General features: G+C 42.1%; 1 protein-coding gene across 1 annotated transcript; it reads left to right on the forward strand.

The window, feature by feature from the left end:
• The first annotated feature begins 1904 nt into the window (after positions 1–1904).
• On the forward strand, positions 1905–20233 carry LOC137305465 (WW domain-binding protein 11). Its single transcript, XM_067974300.1, has 11 exons — positions 1905–2105; positions 5328–5359; positions 6508–6601; positions 7219–7415; positions 11091–11224; positions 12512–12711; positions 12866–13075; positions 13623–13724; positions 15053–15334; positions 16650–16832; positions 18141–20233. The coding sequence occupies exons 1-11, from the start codon at positions 2042–2044 to the stop codon at positions 18554–18556; spliced, it is 1914 nt and encodes a 637-aa protein (XP_067830401.1). The 5' UTR covers positions 1905–2041; the 3' UTR covers positions 18557–20233.
• Positions 20234–20272: the final 39 nt, after the last annotated feature.

Below are 20272 nucleotides of genomic sequence, written 5' to 3' on the forward strand. Positions count from 1 at the left end.
GTGACTAATGAACCAAAAATCATTGGCTCATTGAAATGTGGCAATGAAACACATTTATTTTATCATTTTATCATTCATTCAATATACACACATTTTCCGAACATACAAAATTGATGGGCAGGAAAGACCAGCTGGTCCATCAAGCCTACCCCACACAATGATCGCCGGACCATCATGGCTGAACACTCTTCCCTCCCCCAAACTCCGCCCCCCCCCACCTCACGCCCAACCCCGCAGCCATGTAATCTCTAGGCAAAAAACAGAAAAAACCTAGGGCCAATAAGGGAACAATACTCTGTAAATTTCCTCTTCGACCTCCTCAGGTGATCAAAACCAGTCCAGCAAATCCCATGGACCATCTATAAAGACACTTATCTTCTATATGATGTGATCTCTGCCCCAGTCAGGAACCGGTCCAGTTCCCTCTTGAAGGCAGAGAGTCAGCACCCACCATACCAGTCGGCAATTTATTTCAGAGGCTCACAATTCTCTGGGAAAAGAAGAACTGCCCAACATCCAGTCTATTCCTACTCTTCTATAGTTTAAACTTGCGTCCCCTGGTCCTCCCCAATCTGTTAAACTGGAATAATCTATCAATGTGGTCGTTGTCCAGCCCTTTAATTATTTTATAGACCTCTATCAGGTCACCTCTAAGTCTCTACTGCTCTAAAGTAAACAGACCAAGGTCCTTAAGCCGATCTGAGTAGCTGAGGTCTTTAAGTGAGGAATCATTCTTGTAGCTCTCCTCTGGACCTTTTCCAAGGCTGCTATATCACCCACCATGTGGAGGGACCAAAACTGGGTCCGGTGCTCTAGATGCGGACTGACCAACGACCTGTATAGTGTCAAAATACTTTCCTGTGATTTATACTGAATGGTTCTATTTATACAACCCAATACCTTCTTAGCTTTAGCTACAGTTTCTCTATGTTGGTCATGAACCTTTAATGATCTGTGCACAATTACAGCAAGATCTTTTTCTCTCTCAACCTCTTTTTCTACATAGCGTTATAATCATGCAATATGCATTACATATTTTCCTGTTTCTATTTCAGGAATCCCAACCTGTCAGTCAGAATGCTAATCCTGATGTAATCCAGGATTCACAATCTTTAAGCACAAATAGAGGGGTGGCAGCAAGTCAGCAAGAAGATATTCTGTATGCCTCTGTGAAAGTGTAAAAAACATGTCCCAGGAACCCTTTCAGATTTTATTCAATGCTTTATTGCAAACTCTACTACAGAGGTACATGGGAAGAAGACTGCATGGTTTGGCACAAAATCTAAGCAAATGCTGAGGTTCATAGAAAAAAAACTTACTTTAGTCACTGTCACATTTCTGCTAATGCCATTACAGGAGAATCTTGCTTTAATTTATGTTACAACTGTTACTATTAAATGTAGCTCTCAAGGGGATTATATTCACAACAGTTCAGAACTAGGAAATGTAGGTTAGGATTCAGATGAAAGGTCTGAACCAGAGTGCTTTAGACAATGGAAGTTGGTTTAGAGATGAACAACACATCTGCAAAAGAGCTCCAGCTTCTCCATTGTCCCTTTATAGTCCAATGCTCTGACATGGGAATCAGCTTCATAGCTCTTCTCTGCACTGCCGCTGCTGGGTTTATCTTCGAGAGTCAGAAACATCCAAATGGATGACCTCTCAAACCAAAATATGTGAACAGGTCTGAACTGTAACCTCCAATATTTTGTTAACTGGTTGCAAAACCTATATGTGTATTAGAAGTGGAATTTATAAGAGCTTTATATTATTTTTCATTTCACGTTGATTAATATTTTCAAGCGGAAAAAGAAAGAACAATGGAATAAAGCAATGACTTTGGACAAAAATCTATTAGATTCAGACAAGGAAGCTGGAGAAGCCGGAAGTGGAAGTGGGCCGGGTGAAAGGTCGTTGCTAGGCTGAAGATGGCGGCCGGGCGGTTGTAAGTGCAGCGCCTGAACCTGCTCACACTGAGCGGCCCAGGATTACATTCAATTTTATTTCAGCGGAGGAGGAGTGAGAGGGAAGCGGCGCAAAGATGGGCCGGCGATCGACCAGCTCCACCAAGAGTGGGAAATTCATGAACCCGACCGACCAGGCCCGTGAGTGTTGGCGGGCCGCGGCCTAGATAACGCGGGGCTGCCGGAGGGAGAGCCGGGGAAGTGGGGAGCGCGGTCATGGGACCTGATTATCACGGATAAAAAAGGGGGAAAATCTGAATTAAAAACAAAATGCCAAGTTCTGATTTGGAATGACGCTTCACAGACTTAAAATGGAATCAGTTTTGATGTATGTCTCTCTGAAGCCCAAATTGATTGGATTGGTAGCTTCTATCCAGCAGCTCCTGCTGGTATCTGACGGCTCATACTGGGATCCCTGTGATTTTTACCCAGTCACACTGCTTATGGTCACTGACAATTGCACATCTCAAGCCCAGGTTCAGTTTTATGTTGGTTAAAGGTGTCAGCTGGGGCTCAGTGGGTGGCGATCTCGCCTGATTCAGAAGGTTGTGGGTTCAAGTCCCACTCCAGAAACTTGCCATAATCTAGGCTGGCGCTTCTGTGCAATACTGAGGGAGTGCTGCGTTGTCGGACGTGCCAAGCTTCGGATGACACGTTAAACCGAGGTCCCGTTACACTTGCCCTCTCAGGTGGATCATACAATCGTAGAAATTTATGGCACAGAAGGAGGCCATTTGTAGGTCACGGCACTTCAAGTGCATGTTCAAGTACTTTTTAAATGAGTTGAGGGTTTCTGCCTCTACCACCCTTTCAGGCAGTGAGTTCCAGACCCCCACCACCCTCTGGGTGAAAACATTTCTCCTCAGTTCCCCTCTAATCCTTCTACCAATTACTTTAAATCTATGCCCCCTGGTTTTTGACTTCTCTGCTAAGGGTAATAGGTCTTTCCCACCCATTCTATCTAGACCCCTCATAATTTTATACACCTCAATTAACACTCCCCATCAGCCTCCTCTGTTCCAAAGGAAACAACCCCAGCCTATCCAATCATTCCTCATAGCGAAAATTCTCCAGCCCTGGCAACATCCTTGTAAATCTCCTCTGTACTCTCTCTAGTGCATTCACATCTTTCCTGTAATGAGGTGACCAGAACTGTATGCAGTACTCTAGCTGTGGCCTAACTAGTGTTTTATACAGTTCTAGCATAATCTCCCCTGCTTATATTCTATGCCTCGGCTAATAAAGGGAAGTATCTCGTATGCCTTCTTAACCACCTTATCTACCTGTCCTGCTACCTTCAGAGATCTGTGGACATGCACTCCAAGGTCCCTCTGTTCCTCCATGCTTCTCAGTATCCTCCCATTTACTGTGTACTCCCTTGCCTTGTATGGCCTGCCAAATGCATTACCTCACACTTCTCCGGATTGAATTCCATTTGCCACTTTTCTGCCCACCTGACTAGTCCATTGATAACTTCTTGCAGTCTGCAGCTTTCCTCCTCACTATCAACCATACGGCAACTTTTGTATCATCTGCAGTCTTCTTAATCATGCCTCCTACATTTAAGTCCACATATATACTACAAAAAGCAATGGACCTAGTACTGGGCCCTGCCAAACCCCACTGGAAACAGCCATCCAGACACAAAAACACCTGTCGACCGTTATCCTTTGCTTCCTGCCACTGAACCAATTTTGGATCCAACATGCCGCTTTCCATTGGATCCCAGGGACTTTTACTTTTCTGACCAGTCTGCCATGTGGGATCTTGTCAAAAGCCTGGCTAAAATCCATGTAGATTACGTCAAACGCGCTACGTTCATCGACCCTCCTTGTTACCTCCTCAAAAAATTCAATCAAGTTAGTCAGACACGACCTTCCCTTAACAAATCTATGCTGACTGTCATTGATTAATCCGTGCCTTTCTAAATGACGATTAATACTGTCCCTCAGAATTGTTTCCAATAATTTGCCCACCACCGAGGTTAGGCTGACTGGCCTGTAATTACTCAGTCTATTCCTTTCTCCCTTTTTAAACAACGGTACAATGTTAGCAGTCTTCCAGTCTTCCGGCACCGCACCTGTAGCCAGAGAGGATTGGAAAATGATGGTCAGAGCCTCTGCTATTTCCTCCTTGTTTCTCTTAACAGCCTGGGATACATTTGATCCAGGCCAGGCGATTTATCTACTTTCAAAGATGCTAAACCTCTTAATACTTCCTCTCTCACTATGTTTATCCCATCCACTCCTCCTCCTTAACTACAATGTCTTCATTGTCCTCTTTTGTGAAGACAGACGCAAAGTATTCATTAAGAACCATACCCACATCTTCCACCTCCACACACAGGTTACCTCTTTGGTCTCTAATCGGCCCTACTCTTTCCTTAGTTATCCTCTTGCTCTTTATGTATTTATAAAACACTTTTTGGGTTTTCCTTGACTTTACTTGCCAATATCTTTTCATGCCCTCTCTTTGCTTTCCTAATTTCCTTTTTAATATCACCCCTTTACTTTCTATATTCCTTTAGGCTTTCCGCAGTATTGAGCTCGCGGTATCTGACATAAGCTTCCCTTTTTGCCTTATCCTACCCTGTATGCTCCTTGACATCCAGGGGGCTCTAGATTTGGGAGTCCCACTATTTTTCTTCGTAGGAACACATTTGCTCTCAACCTTCACTATCTCCTCCTTGAATGCCTCCTGCTGCTCTGACACTGATTTACCTTCAAGTAGCTGTTTCCAGTCCACTTTTACTAAATCACATCTCACCTTAGTAAAGTTGGCCTTTGCCCAATTGAGAACTTTTACTGCTGACCTGTCTTTGTCCTTTTCATAACTACGCTAAATCTAACTGAATTATGATCACTAACACAAAAATGCTCTCCCACTGATACCCCTTCCACCTGCCTAGCTTCATTCCCTAAAACTAAGTCCAGAACTGCCCCCCCTCTTGGGCTTGCTACGTACTAGCTAAAAAAGTTCTCCTAAATGCATTTTAAGAATTCTGTGCCCTCTATACCTTTTACAATGATTTTATCCCAGTTAATATTGGGGTAGTTGTAAAAGATCCCATGGCACTATTTGAAGAAGAGCAGGGGCGTTCTCCCCAGTGTCCTGGTCAATATTTATCCCTCATCACTAAAACAGATTACCTGGTCATTAACACATTGCTGTTTGGGATATCTTGCTCTGTGCAAATTGTCTGCTGCATTTCCCAACAGTGACTGTACTTCAAAAGTACTGAATTGGCTGTAAAGTTGGACGTCCTGAGGTGGTGAAAGGCACTATATAAATGCAAGTTCTTTCTTTCTTTCTCTTCCTTCTTTCCGTCCTAGTTCTAATCAGATTCACTTTTTCATTAAACAGGGAAGGAGGCCAGGAAACGGGAACTGAAAAAGGTGAGGCAGCTGTGTTCAGTTGGGGTTCATCACAGGACCCAATAGTTATTGTTTTGAGTTAGTATGTGTGGAAATTTTTAATGTAAATTTTTGGGTGGTTTTTGTGCCAAAAATATTTTTGGGAAGGGAACTGTTTTAAGGGTGTAATTTGCATTGCATATGGAAATACATAGAAGTTACAACTTAGAAGCAAGCCATTCGGCCCATCAGTTCGTGTCGGCATTTGCCCCCCATGCGAGCAATAGTTCTAATCTCATTTACCCATCCTGTACCCATATCCCTTCAACCCCTTCTCCTTGATCCAACCATCTAGTCTAATCTTGAATGTTGACATAGTTCCTGCCCCAGTCACTAACCCTGTAAATCAATTCTGTAGCCTTACAACACTCTGTGTTAAGAAGTTTCTCTTGGCCTCTGTTCTTGACCCCTCAATGATATAACATTCCCCCGATGGCTTGGTGGGTAAATGACCTACCTGGTGTGATTCTGAGCCGATCCCAGGTTTAATCCCAGGTCTATGCTGAGTTAGCTGATTTGAGCTGGGGCAGCAGTTGAGGAGCTACAGTTGACGTCAGTGCCCTGGACTTGGATGGATGAAAAAGTGAGTCAGGGTTCTCACTCCTGAATGCTATCCAGTGATTGCTGCGGGAAAGTATACTCACGAGAACTTTGGCTGAGGACAGAATCAGGCTTGGCTGTGATGTCCTCCAGACACTGACTATCTAGTCTCACGCATGAAGAGAAGGAGACTGTGCAGGTCAATCTCAATTTCTGCACAGTGGAGGGAGGAGAAATAGCCGATTAGATTGGCGCACTTAGAGTTTAGGAAGAACAAGAGAGGAAAGTCCAGAGAAGCATTGACCATTATAGTGTGGAGAGAATAGAGACCAGAATTAGAAATGGAGAGATTGAGACTGGAGACGAGAGAAAGATCGCCTGTCAGACGAGTTGTAAGTTTTGCATTGTCGACCACACACAAGAAATGACCATAACTGTACTTAGTTTCTTTAGTTCACTCTGATCTAGTTCAGCTAAGTTGCTGAGGATTTTGTTTTTGTTAAATCAGCTGCAAATCATGTAAGTGCTTTTGGTGTAAATTTGAATCACTGATAGCTTCCTGAGTAACCTGTTTGCTCCATACCTTACAGAACAAGAAACAGCGGATGATGGTGCGGGCAGCCGTGCTCAAGATGAAGGACCCCAAACAGATAATCAAAGACATGGAGAAACTGGATGAAATGGGTAAGGAACAGGAATTAGAGGAATATTTCAGGATAAAGCTATGTGACAGTTTTTATTAGAGTATTCGTGACATGGGCATAACCTCTTTTTAAAAAAAAAGTTACCATTATATTTAAAACATGCTGAAACGTGGTTGCTTCCCTGTTGGATGTGTCATGTTCATGCTCAGAGGTAGATTGGGGGGGATTTAGGTTGGATGTCTTGGTCATAACCCGATATTCCAATCACCACACCACTCCCCAGCTGCTGTGCTGCTCAATCCTAATTCTCACATTATTATGAGCAGCCAGTGAACAGTGTAGTTATCATTTATTTGTTGGTTTTAGATTCTCAAATGTTCCAGTTTGCTTATAATTGGAATGATCTGATTCTGATGTGTTCTATATCCAATCCATTCTATTTTGGCTCATACTAAGGAGTATCACAGGGGTATGTGAGACTGGGGCCAGGGATTTGGGCATATTATTTGACTATTGTGTGGCAGGTTTTGATTGTATCTGCCCGGTGTTGTATCTAACATACAAGGTGAGTGTGCGGTGCTGTCAACACGTGCTGAAGTGACATCATCTGTTCTGCATGCTGTATTGCTAAGATTTTCTTTTCCTGGTTTTGTACAGAGTTCAATCCCGTGCAGCAGCCCCAGCTTAACGAGAAGGTGCTGAAAGACAAGCGGAAAAAGCTACGAGAGACGTTTGAACGGATCCTGCGTTTATACGAGAAAGAAAATACTGATTTTTATAAGGATCTGCGGAAGCTGGAGACTGAATATGAGCAGAAACGATCCCAACTCTGCCAATTCTTTGATGCTGTCAAAGTGCGGGATAAGTTGAATGGCCATTGTCTGTGTTCTATGCCACATAACTGTTTCCGTGTTTAACTTTTTTGTTAACCAAAATGTTCCTTCCGTTCATTTCTGTGGAAGGCTGTTAATTGTAAAATGGGTGTTATTCCTTAAGTGTGTAACTCTGGAGTGGATAGATATGATTCTTAACATGGGTACGTTGCCATTCCTATTATTAATGCTCTATGACACCGGCACAGGCTTGATGGGTCAAATGGCCTCCTTCTGTGCTGTAACCATTCTATGATTCCATGATAGGTCCTTCTGGTTGGTCTTTTGCAACTCTGTGTAGTGACCTTGATCTCCCAGTATCAGTTCACCTGTATATTGGGTTGGAGTGGAGTACAATAAAAGAAAAGTATGAATTTGGTGAGTCTCAATCCAATTTCTAGTAGGTATGGACCTAAACCACAAAACTGCCTCCAATTTGTCACTAAATTAACAATCTCCCTCACAAAGACCACAGGGTAGCTGATGTGAAAAATTGTCACACTGGTGCAGTGGGATCTCTCCTTTAGGGTTGAGGCACATTGTTGGGGTAGGGAACGGGGAGTTTTAATCTGCAATTAAATGTATTGCACCTGACCTGGTAATATTGATGTGACACTGAGAGAAAAATAACTTTTACGAAAAAAAATGCTTATTTTCTAAGTATATGAAGTGTTCATCTGAGTACAATCTTTGCTATTGTCGTTCTAAGAATGGACTTCTCCAAATTAGTTTTTTAACCCAATACTGCTTATTGAAGTACACCTCGATGGGTATTGCTCTTTGTATGGCTTATGGAGCAGGTGTCATCACATCATCCAGTTAGTATTTAAATTTGTTCATTTGGCTGAAATCTGTTGAATCACACTGGTAAATAGGCATGATGTGGAGATGCCGGTGATGGACTGGGGTTGACAATTATAAACAATTTTACAACACCAAGTTATAGTCCAGCAATTTTATTTTAAATTCACAAGCTTTCGGAGGCTACCTCCTTCCTCAGGTGAACGATGTGGAAATGAAATCCTCGAAATGAAATCGCATTTCGCTTGGCAACGGGCAGTTGAAAAAACTGTCTGTAATCACCAAGCATTGTTCTGTGAATTATAAATGCGATTTCATTTTGAGGATTTCATCTCCACATCGTTCACCTGAGGAAGGAGGTAGCCTCCGAAAGCTTGTGAATTTAAAATAAAATTGCTGGACTATAACTTGGTGTTGTAAAATTGTTTACAACTGGTAAATAGCCCATTGGTGTAATCAGCTGATTATGTTGCCGGGTGTTTGACTTTGCAGTTCCCAGGGTGCACCACCGTCACTGATTCTAAGCCCTGTCTCTCCGGGGAATGTAGTGCTATGGGCAGAACAGCTGAATTTGCTGCCTTTACCTTTCCCTTTTCTTCACACAAATGATTAATGGACAAAATATCACTTACAAAGCAGATGTACTGACTGAAAGGGAAGTGCTCAATGGATCTCTTGGATCTATATCAGGGGGCAGCACTTTCATGTTGCATGTGGCATGCTGCTGTGTTGACAGCATTGACCTCCCTTTGAAGGTGCAGGTTTACCACCTTTGCCCCTATCTTTTGTAATAAAAATGGAGATGAGGATTCCAAAAAGGAGTCATGCAGGACTTTGTTGGTGAAAGGAGACTACTCTGTAGTGAGACTGCCTGTTGCAATTGCTACCAGATGTTGCTTTGCATGAGGCATTAAATGAATTGCAGGTGTTGCACAAAGTAAATCCTGCATGAGTTTCACCTTTCTTATTTTTCACGTTGCCTTTCAGTTCAGGGCAGATATTAACAGACTTGGTGTTTTACGGAAGGAGCTGTACTGAAACCAGTGGGATGAATGCAGCTCACAGCGTTCTGTAGAATGGCTCTGACCAAAGCAGTTCAGGGCTGAGGGAGGAATGAGAGCTAACTCATATCAGTGCCTTATATGACGTGATGTAAAATGGGAGCTTTTTAAATGATGGCGGGGCAAAGATGCTGTAATGTGTGGTTTTAAGTTGCATGAAGGATTTCAGCTAACATTATGAAAACAAAATAAATGAAATGCTCTTTCTATGTGAGACTGTGGGCTTGCAAGTATATATTTAAAATGAATTCCCTTGTGTTCAGACAGTCTTTAAAAGTAGTGTTACATTCTTCTGGTTTCGGGAGAGCATTCTAATACCAGGCTCCTGGAACCGATTTGTCCTGTTTACTGTTTCACCCACACTGTTCTCTGACCAGAAAAACAGTGCAACTAGCAACAATTCACAAGACTCACAAAAACTGATCTATGCTACCATCAGGTGTTTCGAATTCCATATGCAGCTGCTGGCAGGGTATCTGCATGTTTGCCTTGGGCTGCCGTGTAGTAACAGGGCATCATAGTATGGTACAGCACAGGAGGGGCCATTCGGCCCATCATGCCTCTGCCAGCTCTTTGAAAGAGCTATCCAATTAGTCCCATTTCCCTGCTCTTTCCCCGTAGCCCTGTAAATTTTTTCCCTTCAAGTATTTATCCAATTCCCTTTTGAAAGTTACTATCGAACCTGCTTCCACCGCCCTTTCAGGCAGCGCATTCCAGATCATAACAACTCTCTGCGTAAACAAAATGTTTCTCATTTTGCCTCTGGCTCTTTTGCTGATCACCTTAAATCTGTGTTCTTTAGTTTCCGACCCTTCTGCCACTGGAAACAGTTTCTCCTTGTTTACTCTATCAAAACTGTTCATGATTTTGAACACCTCTATCAAATCTTCCCTTAACCACCTCTGTTCTAAGGAGAACAACCCCAGCTTCTCCAGTCTATCCACATAACTGAAGTCCCTCATCCCTGGAACCATTCTAGTAAATCTCTAAGGCCTTCACATCCTTCCTAATGTGTGGTGCGCAGAATTGAACACAATACTCCAGCTGAGGCCTAACCAGTGTTTTATTAAGGTTTAGCATAACTTCCTTGCTTTTGTACTCTATGCCTCCATTAATAAAGCCCAGGATCCCATGTGCTTTTTTAAACAGCCTTTTAAACTTGCCCTACCACCTTCAAAGATTTGTGTACAAAAAAACCCCTGGTGTCATAGGAACAGGAGCAGGCCATTCAGCCCCTCGAACCCACTCCGCCATTTGATAAGATCATGGCTGATCTGTGATCTAACTCCATATACCTGCCTTTGGCCCATATCCCTTAATACCTTTGGTTGGCAAAAAGCTATCTATCTCAGATTTAAAATTAGCAATTGAGCTAGCATCAATTGCCGTTTGCGGAAGAGAGTTCCAAACTTCTACCACCCTTTGTGTAGAAGTGTTTTCTAATCTCACTCCTGAAAGATGTGGGTCTAATTTTTAGACTGTGCCCCCTAGTCCTAGAATCCCCAACCAGTGGAAATAGTTTCTCTGTATCCACCCTATCTGTTCCCCTTGATATCATATTCTCTGTTCCTGCACTCCCTTTAAAATTGTGCCATTTAGTTTATATAAATGCATCACTTCACATAAAAGCACTTAATGTCTGGGAATTATGTGAAAAGCTTATTGCAGTAGGAAGCCAAAAAGCTTGTATCAAGGATCATTGATATCAGTGCTATAGAATTGTGGTGCATGTTCTAAAATACCTTTGGTTCATTTGTGCAGTGTAAGAATGTGGCTGTTTTTCTTGTTTGTGTAGAATGCCCAACATGTGGAGGTGGAGAGTATTCCACTGCCAGACATGCCTCACGCACCATCAAACATCATGATTCAGGATATCCCCCTCCCTGGAGCTCAGCCACCATCCATATTGAAAAAGACATCAGCTTATGGGTGAGCAGCAACTCATTTGTACCAAAAGCCCCTTGGACATGTACATGAGCAGTGATTATTTAAAACAGGACGCATTGGCTTTTGGGGTAAGCACCACACAGAGTTTTGTACCAGAACTGAGAGAAATCGGCTTGTGGGTGAGTGAGGTTCGTTGTTACAGATAAGTGGCAGGTAACATTATCAAGGTTATCAGTTGGATTTTAAAAGGAAAGAAAAGGACTTGCATTTATGTAGCGGCTTTCACTACCTCAGGTCGTTCCAAAGCGCATTACAGTCAATTAAATACATTTTTAAAAAAAAAGTATAGTCACCAGTAATGTAAGAAATGCGGCTGCCAAATTTGCGCAGAGCAAGCTCCCACAAACAGCAAGGTGATACTGACCAGATAATCTGTTTGTGATTTGGTTGAGGAATAAATATTGGCCAGGATACCGGGGAGCACTCCCTTGCTCTTCTTCAAAATAGTGCCATGGAATCTTTTGAGTCCACTTGAGAGGGCTGACGGGACCTCGGTTTAATATCTCATCCGAAAGACGTTTAGGAAAGCATAATGGTGAATGTGAACTGGCACACAGTCAAACCATAGGTGGTTTTTCCCCACTGGATTTTATTAAGTCTACAATGGAACAGATGTGAAGTTTTTATATTTTACTAGTCAACTTCCAGTGACATTGCACAAGTGGAATCAAGACAAAGTGAACCAGCATTAGAGAGTGAGGGATAATTGGACCTGGGCACACAGACGTAATTCAGTTCCAATTTTAAAGTCATACATTCTGTCTTTATTTTTGTATTTACAATATAAATTCCTTTATTTGCATTTATGATGGAAACAGTGTACGTAAATTCATCATGCAGGAACGTGTAACTAAAGCAAGTAATGGCATTCTAGCTCATCCACTGGTGGAAGGGTGAAGTTACAGCATAACAAGTTTACATAAGCAGTTTCCATTGTAAGTGTAGACAACAACAACTTGCATTTATATATAGGAATGCATTTTTACATAGGAATTTGTAATGGAAAAAGTTAACGGAAAGTGCATGAAAACTTAAAAGATTTTTAATAATATAAATATCCACTTCAACTGAAAAACGTGATAGTACGGTTAGATTGAGTTTTAGCTTCCTAAATTAGGATTGTGTCTTGGTAAAATGTATTCAGTTACATCACGGTAGGGTGAAGTACTGTGGAATACAGGTGTGTGCCTGGTGTTGGGGCAATTTGAAGTGATATTTTTTAATGGGTCTTTGTGAAAAAATGTTCATAATCATTATTCCTCCCTCCAGGCCACCCTCCAAACCTGTTACACTCATGCTGCCTCCTTCACACGGGGTTCCACGATTGCCACCTGGTAGGAAACCTCCTGGCCCACCCCCAGGGCCACCGCCACCTCAGGTATTAGCAATTTATGCACGAAGGATGGGCCCCCCTCCAGGCTTACCCCTGAAGGGAAAGGATGAAGATAACGTTTATGATCCTGAAACCGGTAAGACATTCTTTACAGATGATGCTTCTTTGCAAATACTGTATATTTCCAGTATTTTCTGTTTTCATTGTCGTGCTCTCTGTGCTGTGAATATAATTCCACAGTGTATGTGTAGTACTGTGTACACTATCTTGACATTTTCGTTGCCTTTTAGCAATTCAGGATATGCAAGAGGATGAGGAGGAGGAGGACAGTGGGGATGATGATTACCTTGATGGCATGGAGCAGGATCAAGATGGAGATCGAGAGGACCAGGATGAAGACAGCGATGACTCAAAAGATAAAGACAGTGATGATGACGATGATGATTTTCGGCATCGAGATGAAGACGATGAAAATTTAAGGATAGATGATGATAAACCAGGTATGTTGTAATTTTGTTTGGTTGTTGCCTGATGTAATTCAGTCACGGTGACTCAGTCACTCTTCCATCTGTTTTTTTTCTTTAAAATTATTCTTGTTTGTTAAGATGGTGCCTGACTTTTCACCTCCCTGGCCCCTCCCATTACATGGTCAGTTTGTGGAAGTGATATAGTTGGGCCGTGACTCAGCCCTCCATGGTAACACACGTTGATCTCCAGTGTACTGCAGAACTACACTGCCTTGCATTCATGTTTTCAATCTATAATTGGATGTATGTCCAATATTGTACTTGCTAGTTAGTGCTGCTATGAACCTGATTTAAAGCAATTTCTAGTTGATGCACAGCCCAGATGTGTTGCTTTGTAAATGGCACAAATGTGTTGGCAGTCATTTTAACTAGGTTGCTAAAGCCTAAATGTAAAATCATTTAAAAACTATGGTAAAGACGACGAAGATTGATGATTTAAGGAAGACTGTTGTGCCTTACCTTGTAGGTTTATTTACCAGAACATTGAAACATTTTGACTGAGTGTATTGTCTTTCCACAGGGCGGATTGTGCGGTTTGCAGACGTGCAGGACAAACAAAAGAAGAAAAAGAAAAACCTGAAGGAGCTGACTCCTCTGCAGGCCATGATGCTTCGAATGGCAGGTGAGTAATAGGATGTGCTCTAACAACCTCCATTGGTGAGAGCTGCCATCCACGTAGAGGGAGTGAATGATCTGTAAGTGGTACTGATACAGGGGCCATGGTGTTTCACATTAGGAGACAGTAGATGGCAGTGTACAGATAGCCTTGGCCAAGGGGCCTAGTCCTCCAGTAGCTTAGCAAGTAAATGTACCGCTCGTTCTTTTACCTGCTAAGCCACACGGTCCAGGAAGATCCCAAGTTTGATCCAGAGTGTGAGTTAGCTGATCTTAGGTGAGGCATTTCATGAGAGGGCCATTAGACAACACTAATCTGGATAGCAGGATAGCAGTAATGAAGCATGAGCAAATAGCAAGTAAACTATTATATTAAAATAAAAGTCCATAATAATTTAAATGAGAGTGAATAAATTACAGTACAAAAGGCCTCAGTTCCCCAGGTTATGGAAGGGCAAAATCAGCTGCTTTTCAATATTAAAGTAACTCCTGCTGGAAATTGCATATGTGTGGACATTGGGTAAGGCAAAATTCAGGCTCACCTGTGATGCAGTCCTTGCCACTGTGAAATAGCCTGTAACACACTGCCAAGGTTCACGTGAAGAATGGCCACCTATGCCAGATGCCAAAGGATTGCCAGCAGCTGTGTAACTGTATCGCAGCGATAATAAGCGTCTTCAGGAGAAGATTGTGGAGGGGGGAGGGGGGGAAGGGAGAGACTCTTGGACTTCAAATGGTCCTGAAATAGAGAACTATAGTTCCCCTTCTGTTGCTGGGTATCTAGATATGGTGCTGACATCGGGAGCCATGGGCCCTGAAATTCCACAGAGGTTCTCTCAGTAACGTTGGCAGGAGACCAGCAGAACCCCAGATAAATTGCAAAAAAATGCCGTTTACGTGTTTTTCCCTTGAGTTCTGTTGGCCTCTTCCCGAAGTTATGACCAGAGACTGGCAGGGTTTCTGCAGAATTTTAGGTCCATGGTGTTTTACACTAGCGGTGAAGCAGCTAGCAACGAACACCAGCAATATTGAACTTGGGGTGATAATTTCCCTTCATATTTACTTATTTACTTTTTTAATTTACCTTTGTGCAGACTGGCACATTGAGTTTTTGTTTCTGCCTCCTGAGTTGTTCTGGTGATAAATGACACGGGGACAGCCACACTGTGGCTCTATTGACTTTAAGGGAATCAGTGGTTCGAACCAGTGAAGCCACATGACCCACTGGTAGACAATCCATATTGATTTTATTTTCTTCCAGAGTCCAGTGTTTATGTAGAGCTCTATGTGCGCAGAATGGTAAAACAGTTAATACCGTATCTGCCTCCTTTATAGGCCAAGATTTCCCTGAGGACGAAGAGGAGGAGGAGGAGGAAGCCAATACCGAGGGAGGTGCAGACGAGGAAAAGATGGACACAGAAGAGCAGAATCGGGAAAAGCGACACAGAGAGGAATCACGGCCAGAGGGACCGCAGGTACCACCACCATCTCAGATGCCCCCGAGGGCACCAATGCAAGCTCCACCAATGCCCGGGCCTCCACCACTTGGCCCTCCTCCTGCTCCCCCACTGAGACCCCCGGGACCACCATCTGGTCTGCCACCAGGACCACCTCCAGGTAAGAAACAGAATTAACGGGCTAATCTTCCAACTCTAATTGGTGTGACTATGGGAATAATGCCATTTATGAAGCATACTGTACATTTGAAAAAGGGAGTCCCATCATCACTACCCTATTTAAAATAATACTAACAAAGAACTGTGGTCAGCTTGTACCTTCTTATTGGGAGATCTTGCTTGGAGTTGCTTCACCCTACTCTGATGGAAATGAATTAATGCACAGTTAAAACATACATGGTTGAAGTGGGGGGAAAACTTAGATGCAGGTTTTTAAACTGAAGCAAGATTCCCTCTTTAAGCATCATGGAATTTGGTCTTTAATCTACAGTCATTTGGCTTTCGTGGCAATTAGCGATGCAGTCAGTGTAGTAAATTAATTGTTTTTTAACCAATGGTATGCAATGGATAGCATCTTATCAAGCACAGTCTTGTACCCGATGGTGGAAGTGAAATAAGTTGTCGAAGAGGACTGCGTCTTTGATGCACGATAGTCGGCGCGGATGTGCCCAGGCAAGTTTGCAGAGTGCTAGGCCTTGATTGACTGAAAGAAAACTGTTTTTGAAACATCTTATTGTTGCTTCCACCTACAAACTGGGAATTGGGGGACTGAGAAAGGAAGGGAACAAGGTTTTAACTTGTGTCTTTTATGGAATACAGTATTAGACAGAGACTAAGGGAAAAATAAAGTCCAAATAATAGAATAGAGGGAGATAGAGAATAGATGGGAAGACGAGGCAAGCAGAGTATTTAGAATTTTTTAAAGTGGCGTTTGAGGTATGCTCTTCTGGGGCTGAGGCATATTATTGGGACAGTGTAGAGGGACCTGTACTCTGCATCTAATTACTGTACATCATGGAGTGCTTGACCCTGACACTGGGTGCTGAAAACAAAGCTTTCTATTCTTCAGTGACAAAGCCCCTCACCTCGATCAGCACAAATTTCACACACAGTTTGGTAGATAAGTAAATTTTATAGAAAAACCTTCCCGTCCCTAATAAACCTTTGATCCTTTACTTGTTCTGGGACTGATCAGTTTCTTGATTCACAGGCTGTGCCATGAACTTGGAAGTGCAATTTTTGTAATTGGTATTCTAATTTGGTCTCCCATGAAACATCCTAGAAAGTTGAGAATCATGCATTGCAATATTTAGAGTAGCAGTGTCGGGTATTTATGGGACATTATAACATTTGTGAATAGTTTGGCAATTTTTTAAAAAAGAAAACAGGACTAAATTATCCCTGTAACATGGAGAGGATTCAGCACTCTGATTAGTCGTTGCAGTCTGATTCTAATTGCCTGCTGTTCGTTACAGGTGCACCCCCATTTATACGACCACCAGGGTTACCTGGCATTAGAGGGCCGATTCCACGACTGCTTCCTCCTGGACCACCTCCTGGGCGACCTCCAGGCCCACCACCAGGACCCCCGCCAGGCCTTCCACCGGGCCCACCACCTCGGGGACCCCCTCCCAGATTGCCACCACCTGCACCCCCAGGTAAGATGTAATCTGTTACAGCGATATCTATTGTATGTTTAAAAACAGTGGTTGCCACACTCTAATGTTGCACCTGTAGATGGGGCTGTGAGCATAACATGTGGGACTCCCCCTAATGTTACGTGACAGACTACTGTATTCCTCCACCCCCCCTTCAGAAATCCAGTAGTGACCGTTTTTCCCTTAATTTACAATAAACTATCAAATGACCATGGAAATTCTCCAATTAGCTTAAACACTGTTAAACTGACAAGAAAGGAAAATCATTGATGTCTCCAAAGACAACTTTTGTGTTCAGACGAGAAAGGACCAACGCAAAGAGCATCCAGCGGTTTGCATGTATTCAAGTAGACACATCTCCAAAGAGGCGGAAGCATAAATACATTGTGAATTACGTGTTTATAAAAGCACTCCCCCATACTGTAAAACGGCACTAACTGGAAGTGTAGTTGAAGTTAATCAAACCCAAGGAAATCTCAGTCAATGAGAGAGCAAAGAACTTGGTCTCCCCACATTGAGCAGCGTTGAAACATTGCTGCCTCCAGCACCATACATTGAGCTCATTTTGATCATCTGCCCCCACCCCAGTGAGCAGGCATTTAACATTAGGACCCCCCTCCTACAGAGTATATGTTCAACGCTGCCCCCTTATAGAACAGTTAGTACAACATTTGTTATTTTTAAAGATATCAGACCTGTTTATTGTTCAGAATCAGTATTTTCTTTGGTAGAATCTCTACAACCTTTTCTTTTAGAAATTTGTACTGAATGTCGAAGAATTTGCAAAATGCATGGAAAAAAAAGTATTTATTTATTATATGTTGGGAACTGTCTTCAAAAGCTTTATTTCATTTTTTTTTTGAAACCACAATGATACTAATGCCCACTTGCCTCATGGTCAGCCATGGCAACTTGCTGAAATTGCTGATTCGACAAGTCCTGCAATTTATCAGAACTACATTGGAAACAACTCCCTGACTCTGATGAACAAGTGTTATAATAAACAGAACTTGGCATTTGAGTGTTAAATGATCTGTCCAGTCAAATAAAGGGAAGAGTTTTGTACACAAAAGGTGATACAATTTGTACATTTTTAATGTAATTTATCTTGAGTTCATAATTATAATCTGGCTTTAAATTCCATGAATGTATCTTGCATGTAGTTTGCTTATATAAATTATATTCATTAAAAAGAGAGTCAGATGATTTATTTTATACAGCATGCCAGAAGTTCTCCGAAGGAATGTGATTATGCAATGATTTTCTGAAACTAAATATTCCAAACCAACCATTTTCCTCTCTTACTAGGTATACCACCTCCTCGGCCCGGTATGATACGCCCACCAATGGCCCCTCCACTGGGGCCTGCACCACCAGGATTGTTCCCTCCAGGCCCAGTGCCGAACCCTGGTGTCCTCAGTGCTCCACCAAGTCTCATTCAGCGTCCCAAAATGGACGAGACCGTGACCACCATCGAGAAGAAAGCCATCGCCACTATCAGTGCAAAGCCCCAAATCACCAACCCCAAGGCCGAGATCACCCGCTTTGTACCCACTGCCCTGCGCGTCAAGCGAGAAAGCAAGAGTCAGGCGCCAGTGAAGAAGGGGGAGGAAGAGATCGTTGCCCCATTGAAGCCAATACCAAAAGCCATACCTGCTGTCTCTATCCAAACAAAGGACGATATCTACGAGTCTTTCATGAAGGAAATGGAAGGACTTTTATAACTAACCCCAGACTTGTGACCTCCCTTTGTCCTAGGCTACCAACCGCTCAGCGTTTGTTTGAGATTTATGTGCATATTCATTCCCAAGTTTGCTTTGTATTTTTTAAAATACTTGTGAAATCCGAATGCTTGTGTGGTGCACTGACTGGACAAACATTATACATGTGGTAAAATTCAAGCCTGTAACCTATTATGGTTGAAGATTTGTAGCTGAGAACAGACCCTCACTCGTGAGTTTACAAACACTGTGGCTAGAGATCCAACCCACTTACAAACCTCTAATTTATGGTTTAAAAACTCTAGGGTTCAAGTAAAACGTTGCATGTCAGTGTATATAGAGATAAACATTTATTTTGGTAGTTGGTTAGATTATGTATTGTTACCACAACCAGGTTGAAAAGATGTCTATTCCAAGGATTAGGTATGCCACGGATGTTTTTAATGTTGTAAACATTACAGGTGACTTTTACAGCAAATGGCAAAACATCACTCACACTCGTGCATAATTTAAAACCCAGGTTCACAGGTCATAAAAGTCCTTGTACCCTTAATTTGACACTAAATTGGCCAACAGTCATATAAACAACAGGATGGCTGATGTGTTAATAAAGAAACCTCATACTGGGGCATGGAGGTTTGGGCAGAATAAATGATCTAAAAATTTACCCTGTTTTGAGTTGTATAGCAGCCTTCAGTGGTATCTCTACCAGATCCTTACCAGCAGTACATGGGTCACATGTGGAGGTCCTCTTTAAAATGAGTTCTTACTCTTCCTATTTTTCATGTCTTACAATAACCTTTCGATGGTACTGTATCAGTACTGGTGGATACTGTGTGAGAAAAAATTGGACTGGACTGGTAAAAGTTGCTCCCAGTCTATCACACTTTACATTATAATAAAGTTTTAGAGATCCCTTTAAGATTGTCTTGGCAGTTGATTGGTAAGAGAGTAATTTGCCAGTATGCAATGTGAAATTAAAAATCTTATGCTGAATTTTATTGAGTTTTTCTGTGGAAAAGCAAGACATTTTAATGGAAATTTTGAAACAAAGATAATTTTGAAACAATGACCCAAACTTATTTTTCATTCTGACAGTGGCATATTTGATTGTTGCAATTAATTGGGAGCTTCATTGAATCCTACATACAAATCTGCTTTTCATACATGTTTTCACATCCTGCAATGTATAAAGTGAAAACATGGAACTTAAAAGAAAAATATCATAAGGGAAAAGTATAGGGATGGCTTTACACAGTTAGCATTTGCCACATTTAGTATACCAAGGTGTAGGAAAAACACTTAAGCCAATGGTCGTTAATGAGCAATACCATTTTTGTGTGCCACTGCTAACTCATCACCTCAAATTGCTCCTGTTTCTAGTATCACCAGTGATGGATCTGTAACCAGCAATATTTCAGCCTAGTATTGTAGATCTCAAAATACTGTCTCCAGATACAACCTAGTTCAAGTGGACATTGTATGAATATTTCATACATTTTCCATTACACATTACTGAAACTTTAGTGACAACACGAGTTCAATCCAATATTCCATGGACCTGAACAGTAAGGCACTGCAATTTTAAAAGTATTCATTGTAGTGAATTATTGTTGTAGTTTGATCCCTTTGGGTTTGTTTAAATGTTACACAGAATGAAGTAAATAGAATTGGTCCAATGATGGTATCTCTTGCTTTTTTTTACCTGAGATAATCACT

Source organism: Heptranchias perlo, chromosome 40 (assembly GCF_035084215.1).
Source record: "Heptranchias perlo isolate sHepPer1 chromosome 40, sHepPer1.hap1, whole genome shotgun sequence".
Taxonomy (NCBI): domain Eukaryota; kingdom Metazoa; phylum Chordata; class Chondrichthyes; order Hexanchiformes; family Hexanchidae; genus Heptranchias; species Heptranchias perlo.

Coding starts and splice junctions, on each gene's coding strand:
- LOC137305465 (XM_067974300.1), top strand. CDS start 2,042: ATGGGCCGGCGATCGACCAGCTCCACCAAGAGTGGGAAATTCATGAAC. Junction 7,416..11,090: donor AATTCTTTGATGCTGTCAAA/GTGCGGGATAAG, acceptor TTGTTTGTGTAG/AATGCCCAACATGTGGAGGT. Junction 16,833..18,140: donor GCCACCACCTGCACCCCCAG/GTAAGATGTAAT, acceptor CTCTCTTACTAG/GTATACCACCTCCTCGGCCC.